The 13305-nt window shown below is 37.0% G+C and overlaps 1 protein-coding gene across 6 annotated transcripts in view; it reads right to left on the reverse strand.

The window, feature by feature from the left end:
- The window catches only part of TAF1B (TATA-box binding protein associated factor, RNA polymerase I subunit B), a 54844-nt gene that overhangs the window by 11565 nt on the left and 29974 nt on the right, over positions 1-13305 (reverse strand). For all 6 annotated transcript variants that reach the window (XM_057742016.1, XM_057742012.1, XM_057742011.1 and 3 more), the window contains 3 exons: positions 6842-6989; positions 2058-2235; positions 1094-1140 (listed from right to left, as the gene is read on the reverse strand). In XM_057742016.1, coding sequence (XP_057597999.1) covers positions 1094-1140; positions 2058-2235; positions 6842-6989 — 373 coding nt within the window. The remainder of the gene's footprint in view (positions 1-1093; positions 1141-2057; positions 2236-6841; positions 6990-13305) is intronic.

The raw sequence follows: 13305 nt of genomic DNA on the forward strand, positions 1-13305 counted from the left end.
CTGAAGTTAATAACATTGTATTGTATACCTGAAATGTGCTCAGAGAGAACTTAAATATTCTCGCACATACAAAAGGGTAAATACGTGAGGTGATGGGTATGTTAGTTGACTTCATGGGGACCCCTTCACAATGTATACATGTATCAAACTGCTACAGTGTACACTATGAATATCTTACAATTTTATGTCAATTATACCTCAAAAAAGCTGAAATTAAAAATTAAAAAATTAAAAAATTAAAAATAAAAAAATAAAAAAACAATGAACATTAATCCCAGTGAGAACATTAAGAAACTGGAATTGAATGTAAGAATTCATATATTCATATTCAATATAGCTTTTATCAAACTTTATTAAGTGAATCTTAGGCCAGTCACTATGTTAAGGATACATTAAAAAAAAAAAGTAAAAAAAAATATGGCCCCTCCCTCTAGAAGCTTGCAATCTACCTACTTATCTGCCTGTCTATCATTTATATAGTACTTACTCCAAGCACTTTACAAATCCTGACAGTCTAACAGGGATAGACATACTTAGTCCACTAGTTACAATTCAACGTGTTAAACAACTAGTAGGAGTTTGGACAGGAGTGGTTGTGGCAGGAGTGATCAGTTCTGATTTGGGAAGAGGTGAGCTGGGGAGTGGGCATGAAGGGAAGGTAGAAGAGGGTACTTATCTTGCATCTTGAAAAATGAAGATGGATTTACCAGGGACAGAAGGAGTTGGGGGTAAGAAGGAAGCAACACTTTAGGTAGAAGGACCAGTGTGAGCAAAGGTTGAAGGCATTAGAATAGATGGTATAGTCACAAAACTGCCAGCAAGGTCATTGTCTAGTATGGCTAGTGAGTAGGAGCTGGAAATAAAAAAGCAGGCTGGTCTTTACACACAGTAGGAAGTCACTGAGGTTTTTTAGTAGCTTTGAGATATAATTAGATAATTATATATATAAAACATTCTGGTACAAGGTACAATTTGTATATATGTATATGTATATATGCATATGTATATTTTTCAAGGTTTCTTCCCTATATTTATTGTATCTTTTAATCCATTTATAATCGCTTTGAATTTGATTGATAAAAAAAGTAAGTACCTTCTTCATTCTTTTCATTATACTTCTCAGCAATATTAGACAAAGACCTGGAGATACAAATGAACAAATCAATTTATTTAGAAATCATTTATTGGAAGACAGTTAAATTTTGAATTCTGAAAGAAAAGCACAGAGCAGTACTTGAAACTGATGCCAACTTTTAGTGGAGAAGCAATCACTGAAACAGGGAAGAAGACGCTATAAATACTGCCACTCTGTTGGCATCTTAAGGTTCTTTTACTTTCCAAAACAATCTTTGAAGACACACAGTGCCGGAAGCCTAAAGGTATACAGATGAAGTGCTAAATGACTCTTTAGGATCTGTGTATGATGACTTAAAACTCAGGAATCAGTAGAGCAACGAGAAACGTGTATCTACCTAAAAATAGGAAGAAAACAAACTGCTAAGGGAGAATGAAATCTCTGACAACTAGCTGACTCAAAATATTATGTAACATATATGGAATCTAGAAGAATGGTACTGATGAACCTAGTGGCAGGGCAGGAATAAAGATACATACGTAGATAATGGACTTGAGGACACAGTGGGGGAAGGGGAGACTGGGGCGTAGTGAGAGAGTAGCATTGACTTATATACACTACCAAATGTAAAACAGATGGCTAGTGGGAAGCTGTTTGCACAGCACAGCTCAGTGCTTGGTGATGACCTAGAGGGGTGGGATAGGGAGGGTGGGAGGGAGGGTCAAAAGGGAGGGGATATGGGGATATATGTATACATATAGTTGATTCACTTTGTTGTACAGCAGAAACTAATACAACATTGTAAAGCAATTATACTCCAATAAAGATGTATTAAAAATATTATGTAAGAAGTAATTGCTACTACTAGTCAATGTTCTATAACAACTGAGTCTATTTTCTACTGAGATATAACATGGACTCCTTTATTCTGAATAATTAAGTAAAACAATGTAATTTCATCCTCATAAAAATTAGAACTTACCATTCTAAATTGTCATCCAATAAAAAGAGCAGTTTCAATACTACTATAATGACAGCTACAGCTTGTACATCATATTTAACAGTTTTTGCTTTTTTAGCTATAGGATCAAATGTTAGAAAATCCACTTCTCCTATTCCAGTCACTTTTACCACGTGGCAGGTTAAATCATGCATTTCATCTGTTGAAGAATAAAACAGTAAAATGTGAACTAAATTCTTTGGCTTAACTAGACTACTCTGTGTATTAACCATGAGATAAGCTTTATCTTAAAATATGATACTATGCTAGAACTCTGAGACATACATTTTGTGAATAAACTAAACCAAAAAATGATATTGGCATAGAAAAACTAATGGTCGAATCCTTGCAAGGGGTACCTTCTCCTATTCTGACTTCCCCAAATAGCTGCTATTTATAGGACACATCTTGGCACCCAATGCACAGCCACACGTTGTTTTTCTATTGTTTCATCCATGTTCCTGGTCTGTGTTTCTACAGCAATTTGCATTTACCTGAAGCTAACTCTCCTGTAAGAATGCACACTCATTCACCAGCAGGAAGCCTGGCTAGTATACTGGAAGCCCGATGTCCATCTCACTGGCTGCACTGCTCTCCCAAAGAAATTATATGCTCAGTACAGACTGCATCTATTACTCAAGGCTGAATAACGTGGGACCTGGAGCCAGAAAACCTATGGCCTATGTATTCAGGCCTTCTAATCATTAGCTTTGTGACTCCGGAGTAGAGTCACTTAACCTCAGTTTCTTAATTTGTAAAATGGGTTACAGTGAGGATATACATTAAATAAGATAGCACAAGTGAATATACTTTGAAAACTTTAAATTACCAAGAAAATTTCTTTACTCACTAATTTAAGTACCTAGGATGTACTATATTCTATTTTAATTAAATTCAAGTAGAATGGCTATTATTTATAAGAGCATAATAAATTGTATTATATTGAATCTCCTATACGCAGTCATTATGTCCTATTGATTCTATTCTCTTAATGTAGCATATAGCACTTTTATTTTATAATAGTATATATAGTATTACACATAACATATATATTACCGTATATAGTATACAGTATTATATATTATTATGTATAGAATTATTACTATAAAGAATGGCATTTCTTGAAAAATGTCTCACCTATATATTTAAAATTAATATCTTGAACTGCTTCTCTCTCTTTTTTATTTTTTAATTTATTTATTTTATTGGCTGTGTTGGGTCTTCTTTGCTGTGCGTGGGGTTTCTTTTTAGTTGCGGTGAGTGGGGGCTACTCTTCATTGTGGTGCGCGGGCTCCTCATTGCTGTGGCTTCTCTTGTTGCGGAGCACGGGCTCTAGGTGCATGGGCTTCAGTAGTTGCAGCACATGGGCTCAACAGCTGTGGCTCACAGGCTTTAAAGCGCAGGCTCAGTAGTTGTGGCGCACGGGCTTAGTTGCTCCGCAGCATGTGGGATCTTCCTGGAGCAGGGATTGAACCCGTGTCCCCTGCATTGACAGGCAGATTCTCAAACACTGCGCCACCTAGGAAGCCCCTTAAATTGCTTCTCTTATACCAAAAGTACAGAGTAATAAAAAAGCAAGTGTGGGACTTCCCTCGTGGCACAATGGTTGAGAGTCCACCTGCCAATGTAGGGGACACGGGTTCAAGCCCTGGTCCGGGAAGATCCCATATGCCTTGGAGCAACTAAGCCTGTGTGCCACAACTACTGAGCCTCCGCTCTAGAGCCCTCAAGCCACAGCTACTGAGCCCACACGCTGCAACAACTGAAGCCCGCGTGCCTAGAGCCAGTGCTCCGCAAGAAGAGAAGCCACTACACTGCAGCGAAGAGTAGCCCCAACTCGCCACAACTAGAGAAAGCCTGCGTGCAGCAATGAAGACCCAACGCAGCCAATAAATAAATAAATAAATAAATAAATTTTTTTTTTAAAAAGCAAGTGGAAGAAACTATGAGGAAGGAAGCCAGGACAGCAGAGAAAAACTAAGGAGTACAGGATTCTGAACTGGAGCATTACATGGAAAGAACACTAGCTTTGGAAATGGGAAGGCTGGGTTTAAGTACGTACTTGGCCATCTACCAGCCAGGCGTCACTCAGCTTGTTTACGTTTCATCTGTAAATGAGAATACCCACCTGCCCTCCCTTCCCACCTTCACAAATGAGGTAACACAGATGGAGGCACTTTGGAAACTCTATAAAGTTCCCCACAAATTATATGTATGATTGTGAAAGCTTCCAGAAATTCTCTCTGGCAGGCTCCTCAGTCCCAGTATGAGGGACAACACTAAGAAATGTGTTTGGAGTTCATTCAGTGCCATCAAAGAGGCGATGCTGACTCAGTAAGGGTGTGTGTGACATGCTTGCTGGCCTTTGTACCTAGTTCCAGAGATGACACTGTCACACATAAAGGCACTGAGGAGGGGCATCTGTTGCCCCAACATGCTTGAAACCACTTTTAGCTTTTTGGGAACCCTACAACCTCTCTTTGTAAAAGGGCCAAATACACAGGTCTCTTCTTTTTGACCAACAGCACCACAGAACTGACAGTACTGTGGAGACCAAACTCTAAATTCTGAAAATGGCAATATCCTAGAGGTCTTCTTATAATCTTATGGGTGCTTTGCCAATCAATGTCACATTTTACAATATAAACCCTAAGGTGCAGGGACTATTACATCCTAGTCAATCTATTTTGCTTATTGTTTCCCCCCACTATTAAGTAACACAAACTCAGTACAAGACATTTATAAGATACGTAAAGGTAGAAGAAAGGAAAAAAGGCATTTTCTAAGTCATAACTTAGAAATAGTACTTTAATATTTTGGTATATTTATTTCTAATATTTTAATGAATATTTTAATTTTATGTAGCTATGGCCATAAGTAATTTTATAATGACCTATTTCATCTTTTATTATAACATAAACATTTGCCATGCTTTTATATACTCTCCACAAACATGATTTTAAAAGCTGCATAATGTTCCACTGAATATACATAAGCTTGTTCACTTAAGCATGACCTTTCTGTTGGATATTTAAGTTATTTTTAACTTTTCAGTACTATAAATAGAGATCAATAACATTTGTGTATAATTTTTTTTCTATATTGCAGATTATTTCTATTGAACAGCTTGTAAGAAGTAAAATTTTTCTATCCTAGTTCTTTTTAATACAGTCTCCAAAAAAGCACTTAAAAATATCAGATGATAGTAGTGTCTCTCTGCATATTACAATTCTACTGGTTACTCTCAGGAAGAGAGGTGAGAAATACTACTGGTTACTCTCAGGAATTCTACTGGTTACTCTCAGGAAGAGAGGTGAGAAATACTATTAAATTACACACTGATCAGAAAATACTGCCACCCTCAGCTCTGTCCAATAGCAACTACGTGAGCTAGATACTTGCCATAACTCAGCCCGTGTCAGTTATATTTTGGTAATTCCTTGTATTCCTTCCATATTCTAGTTTGAATTCTACTGGTTACTCTCAGGAAGAGAGGTGAGAAATACTATTAAATTACACACTGGTCAGAAAATACTGCCACCCTCAGCTCTGTCCAATAGCAACTGCGTGAGCTAGATACTTGCCATAACTCAGCCCGTGTCAGTTATATTTTGGTAATTCCTTGTATTCCTTCCATATTCTAGTATTCCTGTTACAAGCTCAGGATTTTGGAGTATATGAGAGAACACAAGAACTTTCCATATTTTGAAAGAACCACCAAAAAAGTAAATCAATAAACCAAAATCCAAAATAATAATCTGATCCATGTAACATGCATGATTTTAACATGCAGAAATCATACTTTCTAAATTCTGGAACCTTAATCAAATAGCTAGTGACTTCTGAAATCTCATCAAGAGACGTACATTCCTTAGCTTAATAAATGATACATTTGAAAAGTTTAAATTATTTTTTCTTTTTAAAAAATATTTTAAAAGTATAGACTTGATATTTACATTTGTGTATATGTTACTCCAATTTACGTTTATTTTTATAGTTAAAATTATACTATACATATAGTTTTATATATTGTTTTTTCATATAACTTACGTATTTTCCTTCCCTATTAAAAATACATTCAATCACATTTTTATATCACTTAAGCAATAATATAGTCACACCATGTTTGTATTTTCTGTTAAGAATAGAAACCTTGCATTTCTCACATTTCTAGTTCAGCAAGAAATTCAGGAATGGATTCCATCGGCAGATTCCATTGGGGTTACCTGTGCCTTAGTATAGTGTGAGGAACGGCTAGTAAGGCTGCCTTCACATTCTGTGTTTCATCCTACCAGACTTTGACCTCCATTTGTTTTAGGGACTGGAAACAGCAATATATTACTGAACAATAAAAACGTTACCTTATATTAACTTCTGGGATTTTTAAAGTTAGAATTCTTTATGTAATAACCATGCTTCATGCAAATGAAGAAGTGCCTTTGGGGGGGGGTTGCCTAGGTAATTAATAATGCATACTGAGACACGTGTTACTTTACTTGTACTCAAGCAAATGTACTGTAAAAACTAAATATATTCTCTCAAGCTTATCCCTCACACCAAAATAGAACTCATTATTTCTGAATAGTATCATTTTAACCATTTTAAATGGACCGAAATATTGTAAGAAAGGATTTTGATATTAAGCTTCATGTTACTGTGGACCCCGTCAGGTGACTCGAACAGTCTCTGATTTGAGAAGATTCAATATATTGTTCATAATAATTCAATAAATCAAAGCTTGCTCACTATATATACCACACACTTACCAGGGAGATTGACTTCCATCAAATATTTCATGCACAAGATGTTTGGATGAAGATAGCAGTCTTCAGTTATGTCTGGAAAACGCGGCAAATCCAAAAATGTGGCAACTTCAATTACTTTTTTATAGATATCTTCATAGTTAGGCCAAGACTGGAATGAAACAGACAGTCAAGGTAGCAATTTTTGCAACATAAATTCTTTTAAAACCTGCTTTCTGATTTTAAAAGTAATATGTAATATTCTTTTTAAAAGAATAAAATTTGGAATGTAGAGAAAAGCATTGAGGGGAAACATCCATAAATCCCAAATATCCTCACTGAGCAGTTTTAAACAGTAATAGTGGTAAATTAAAAAGCCACTAAAATTCTATGTGGCTCATAAAACTCCTACTGGCCTTACCCATGATACAGTGAAATCATTACTTCCTGCCAATCACGGAAGCATCTGGAATAGAGCTGCAGCCCAGCTGGAGTTACAATGTTGTCAACATCACTCCAGAGCATGAGCTCCCCTCAGCCTCCTTCACTGGCACCCTCTCAACAATTCTCAAATTTACAGCTAACAGATTTAGGTCAGTGTTACATAACATTCATGTGCTTCTATGTGGGAGATGACACCAGCATTTAAGTCTAATAGCTGAAAATGTGCAATTCAACCTTCTATTTTCCCCCATAACAGCTTATAAGAGTCTCTTATAGAATTCAGGAAAATCTATGAGCTAATACTAATAAATTAATTCTGTTCCCTTTTTAGTTTATTGGGTATGCTATTTATATTTTTGCAATTTCCAAACATTCTTCTTATTAATACTACATAAAATTTTTTCCTCATTTACTCATCCATTCACATAAAAATATTAGAGTCTATTCTATGCAAGATACTTTGGGAAATATAAAGATGAATGAAGCGATCTCTTCAAGCAATTTATACTCTAGAAAAGGAGCTTAGTGTACAAAAATAACTATAGGATAAGACAGAAAGTTATATAGTACTATAAGCAAGATTTTTTTTTCTTTAAGGCTTATGAGATTTCTGAAAACTAACATTTCTGATATGGTAGGACCCTATTAAAAACAGGCCTGAATACAAACATTTTGGAAACCTGTTTGGCAGTATCTATTAAAGTTGAGTGTGGACGTATTCTACAGCAAAGCAGTTCCAGCTGTTAGGTTGGCCAAAAGCTGTTTTCTGTAAGATGGCTCTAGTAGCACTTAGCTGTCTTTAACTTCATTTGAAACAATTTGGTTAGATTGTATTGTGACAGTTATCATATCAGCGTGCATTTAAAAAAAACATCAAAATTGGTGAATTTTTGTGTAGCTATTTTAATATTGAATATGGATGAAAAACAACATTTTTGGTATGTTATGCTTTATTATTTCAGGAAAGGAAAAAACACAACTGAAATGCAAAAAAAGATTTGTGCAGTGTATGGAGAAGGTGCTGTGACTGAACGTGTCAAAAGTGGTTTGCGAAGTTTCGTGCTGGAGCTTTCTCGCTGGACGAGACTCCACAGTCGGGTAGCCCAGTTGAAGTTGATAGCGATCAGGTCAAGATGTTAATCGAGAACAGTCAACGTTATACCATGTGGGAGAGAGACAACAAACTCAAAATACCCAAATCAAGTGCTGAGAATCATTTGCACCAGCTTGATTATGTGAATCGCTTTGATGTTTGGGTTCCACATAAGTAAGAGTTTAACACCTTCTTGACCGTATTTCTGCATGTGATTCTCTACTTGAATGTAACAAAAATATTCCATTTTTAACACAAACTGTGACAGGCAATGAAAAATGGATATTGTACAATAATGTGAAACACAAGCGATCATGCGGCGAGCGAAATGAACCACACCAAAGGCCGGTCTTCATCCAAAGAAGGTGATGTGTATATTGCGGGACTGGAAGGGAATCCTCTATTATGAGCTCCTTCCAGAAAACCAAATGATGGATTCCAATAAGTAATGCTCCTAATTAGACCAACTGAAAGCAGCACTTGACAAAAAGCATCAGGACGTAGTCAACAGAAAACCCATAATCTTCCATCAGGATAATGCAAGACCGCATTGTTTCTTTGATGACCAGGCAAAAACTGTTATAGCTTGGCTGGGAAGTTCTGATTCATCTGCCAGATTCACCAGACTTTGCACCTTCAGTTTCCATTTATTTTGGTTTTTAGAAAATCATCTTAATGGAAAAAATTTCAATTCCCTGGAAGACTATAAAAGGCACCTGGAACAGTTCTTTACTCAAAAAGATAAAAAGTATGGGGATGGCTGAATTATGAAGTTGCCTGAAAAATGGCAGAAGGCAGCGGAACTAAACAGTGAATACATTGTTCAATAAAGTTCTTGGTGAAAATGAAAAGTGTGTCTTTTATTTTCGCTTAAAAACCGAAGGCACTTTTTGGCCAACCCAACACACATACCCAAAGAAATGTGCACGCATGTCCACTAGAATGTTCATAACACTATCTGTAAAAGTCCCAAGCTAGAAACTACCCAAATGCCATTGACAGTAGAGTAAGTACAAAAGTAGAGTAAATATCAAGTAAATTTTGATACGGTCTCACAATGGAACATTATACAGCATAGGAATGAATGCTCTACATGCAACAGTATGACTGAATCTTCAAAACATAACGTTAAAAGAAGCCAGATGCAAAAGAGAATGACTCCATGTATGTAAAGTACAAACTTAGTAACTGAGCACCAAGCTTCTATACTACATGGTTACAAGTCAGGAGACTGATTACTCTTAGGGGCGGGGCGGGGTGGGGTGGGGGGTGGGGTGGGGTGGGGAGGTAATGAATGGAAGTGAGCATAAGGGTGGAGCTTCTGGGGTGCTAAGAAGGTTGTTTCTTGATCTAGGGGCTGGTTCAGGTTATGAAAATTCATCAGGTTGGGTACATTTGTATGTTCACTTTTCTGTATGTATGTCTAGTTTAAAAAAAACATGGTAAGAGAGAGGTAATATCAACTGTTCAGTAAACTATTTTGTGTAACAGAATCACTTCATACATCACCTTCTAGGAGAAATAATCTAATTGGCAAATTCAAAGTTGGAAAGACCTTTAAAAGTATATGGTCTACCCAGCAATCCCACTATTGGGCATATACCCAGAGAACACCATAATTCAAAAAGACACATGCACTCCTATGTTCACTGCAGCATTGTTTACAATAGCCAGGACATGGAAGCAACCTAAATGTCCATCAACAGATGAATGGATAAAAAAGATGTGGTACATATATACAATGGAATATTACTCAGCTGTAAAAAGCAATGAAACTAGGACATTTGTAGAGACAAGGATAGACCTAGAGACTGTCATACAGAGTGAAGTGAGTCAGAAAGAGAAAAACAAATATCGTATATTAACACATATATGCGGACTATAGAAAAATGGTACAGATCAACAGGTTTGCAAGGCAGAGATAGAGACACAGATGTAGAGAACAAACATACGGACACCAAGTGGAGAAAGCAGGGATGGTTGGGGGGAATGAATTGGGAGATTGGGATTGCCATATATATATTACTAATAAGAAAAAAAAATCAAATTGTACACTTTAAATACATATAGTTTATTGTATGTCAACTGTATCCCAATAAAAGTTCTTTAAAAAAATGCATATGGTCTAGGGGGCTTCCCTGGTGGCACAGTGGTTGAGAGTCCACCTGCCAATGCAGGGGACATGGGTTCGATCCCTGGTCCAGGAAGATCCCACATCCCGCGGAGCAACTAAGCCCGTGTGCCACAACTACTGAGCCTGCGCTCTAGAGCCTGCAAGCCACAACTATAGAGCACATGTGCCACAACTACTGAAGCTTGCGTGCCTAGAGCCTGTGCTCCACAAAAAGAGAAGCCACCACAATAAGCCTGTGCACCTCATCAGAGAGCAGCCCCTGCTCACTGCAACTAGAGAAAGTCCCGCATGCAGCAACAAAGACCCAACACAGCAAATAAATAAATAAATAAATTTATTTTAAAAAAAAGTATATGGTCTAGGACTTTCCTGGTGGCCCAGGGCTTAAGAATCTGCCTGCCAATGCAGGGGACACGGATTCGAGCCCTGGTCTGGGAAGATCCCACATGCCGTAGAGCAACTAAGCCCGTACACCACAACTACTGAAGCCCACACATGTAGAGCCTGTACTCCTCAACAAGAGAAGCCACTGCCATGAGAAGCCTGCGCACTGCAACGAAGAGTAGCCTCCATTCTATACAACTAGAGAAAGCCTGCATGCAGCAACAAAGACCCAATGTAGCCAAAAAACAACAAATAAAGTTCTAAAAAAAAAAAGGTATATGGTCTAACTTTACAAAATCCCCAGCAGGAATATGTCTAGCCCTTCTTGTAAATCTCCAGTGATGGGAACTCAATACCTTCCCTGAAGGTAGTCTATTTCATTTTTAATGGGTTTAGTCATTAAAAAGTTCTTCCTTATTCTAAGTGAAAATCTGTTTCCCAACAATTTGTGCCAATAATACCTGTTATGTCATGTCTTGCCCACTTTCTAAGTGTGTGAAGGTGTTTGGGAGCCAACTGAAGGAATGAAAATTTCTCTGTTAAGTGTTACTTTGGTACATTCAGCTGATATGCAATTATAAGGCACAAGGAAATGCTTTATAAGGGCACAAAAGCATGTTTACAGAAAACAATCAAGCTGTTAACTATGCCTGATTTTACTCTGCCTGGGGTTACAACCTTCTTTGTATTGTATTTATTTCGATATCACTATTTCAGTGTCTAAACTCTTGAGTTCCATTAGGAAAAAAAAAAGGCTTTCAGTTGGCTACATTATTAACATATGATTAATCTGTAGCTGAAGAATACAAAGTAAATTTCTGTCAATCCAAAATAGCAACGTGGCCTTTTAAGTCTTTTTTTTTAAATGTAGGGATACAGTAATTCTACTTATACACTAAAATACTACAAATTGTATTCTAATCTGTGAATTTAAGAGAGAAAAAAGGAAAATATACACTCTCAGTGACCTCTGGGAAAAGCTTTTTTCTTTATAAAATTAACTCATTTTAGACATCTGCTTCATTTCACACAAAATTTGAAGCATCTCTTCAAGTTGAAACAATTAACATCACTGACAAGATTTATGGCAACCCTAATCCTTTTAAATAATGCAGGTAGGAGATGAAATTAGGTACTTTTACCTGCAAATGAAACAAACACTAGAGCAGTGAATGTTCCCTTTGAAAAATAATCACCTCAAAAAACCAATTTAATGGATGATAAACTCATGACAAGTAACTGTAAGGTCACGAATGAAAAGGAATCTGGTAAGCTAAAAAGATTTAATATATGTGTAAAACAACCACACTAACATCTGCTACCTTCTGCCTCCAACATCCCTTGAAGTGGTGGCCCAACTGTCCCTACAGGTGTTGGCTATGGACTAACTTCCACAGACATCTGCTCCTATTGCAACCAAGCCGGGCCACACTGGGGGGCCTGCAGCATGAGCTCAGCAAAGTACACAGCATTGTTTTAGAGAATACGATCACAGTGTCACATTTTTGTTTCCATCTTATTGTCCTTAGCCCGGATAGGGGAATCAGGCTCTAATTTTGACAAGCATTCCGAAACACGGATATATAATAATTACAGTAAACATTTAATGACTGTGTTAGAATAGTCTTATTTTGACTTTTAGAAAACTCATGCATGTATAGAACACACCCAAAGAAAGGGTCTCAGAAGATGCTGGGTATTTGTATTGTATTTTCATTTGGCATGGGGAATCTCTGATGTATTAAGCAGAATAAGAGGACTACCAGAATCCTGTTTAAACCTTTGCATATTTAGTTAAGGTATAATAGTACTTTGCTTTATACTGGTCTTCGGTTAACTGCTAATTAGTCTACTTTTACCTCAAATTTTTTGTGGAACAAGAGGGAATAACAAAAGACAGAGGCAGAGATAAAAAACTAGACTGTACTGCTCAAAGCACCATTTCTATCAGAAACGCTTGCAAGATGCTTCTTTAAAATATTCCTGGATCCCACATCAGACTTAATAAATCCATTCCTAACACTAGGTCTAAGAATCTATAGTTTAAACAAGCTCTCCACAATATTCTTGTGCAAAATAATAATAATAATAATAGTAATAATAATAATAATAATAAATGAAGTGGCTCTCAACCTCATTTTTCTTGCAGCCTGGAGGAGACCCTCAGATGGTTTTACTTCACAAGCTTGACAAGAGAAGTACACCCACAAATTCCAGTGATGGTTAAGATGCTGTGGCAAGCCAAGAACAAAAGAACACATCAGCCGGTTTCTATTCATGCTGCCTGGCAGTAGTAATTGTGGGAGGGAGTGGGGGTGAGGGAAACTGAGAACACCTGTTATCATCACCCTCGCCTTAACTTCCCTCAAATACATTTCAAATGTGTAAGATTATTACTCTAACAAAGATTGCACAAACAATCCCAAGAGCTAC

This window comes from Hippopotamus amphibius, chromosome 7 (assembly GCF_030028045.1).
Source record: "Hippopotamus amphibius kiboko isolate mHipAmp2 chromosome 7, mHipAmp2.hap2, whole genome shotgun sequence".
Classification (NCBI taxonomy): Eukaryota; Metazoa; Chordata; class Mammalia; order Artiodactyla; family Hippopotamidae; genus Hippopotamus; species Hippopotamus amphibius.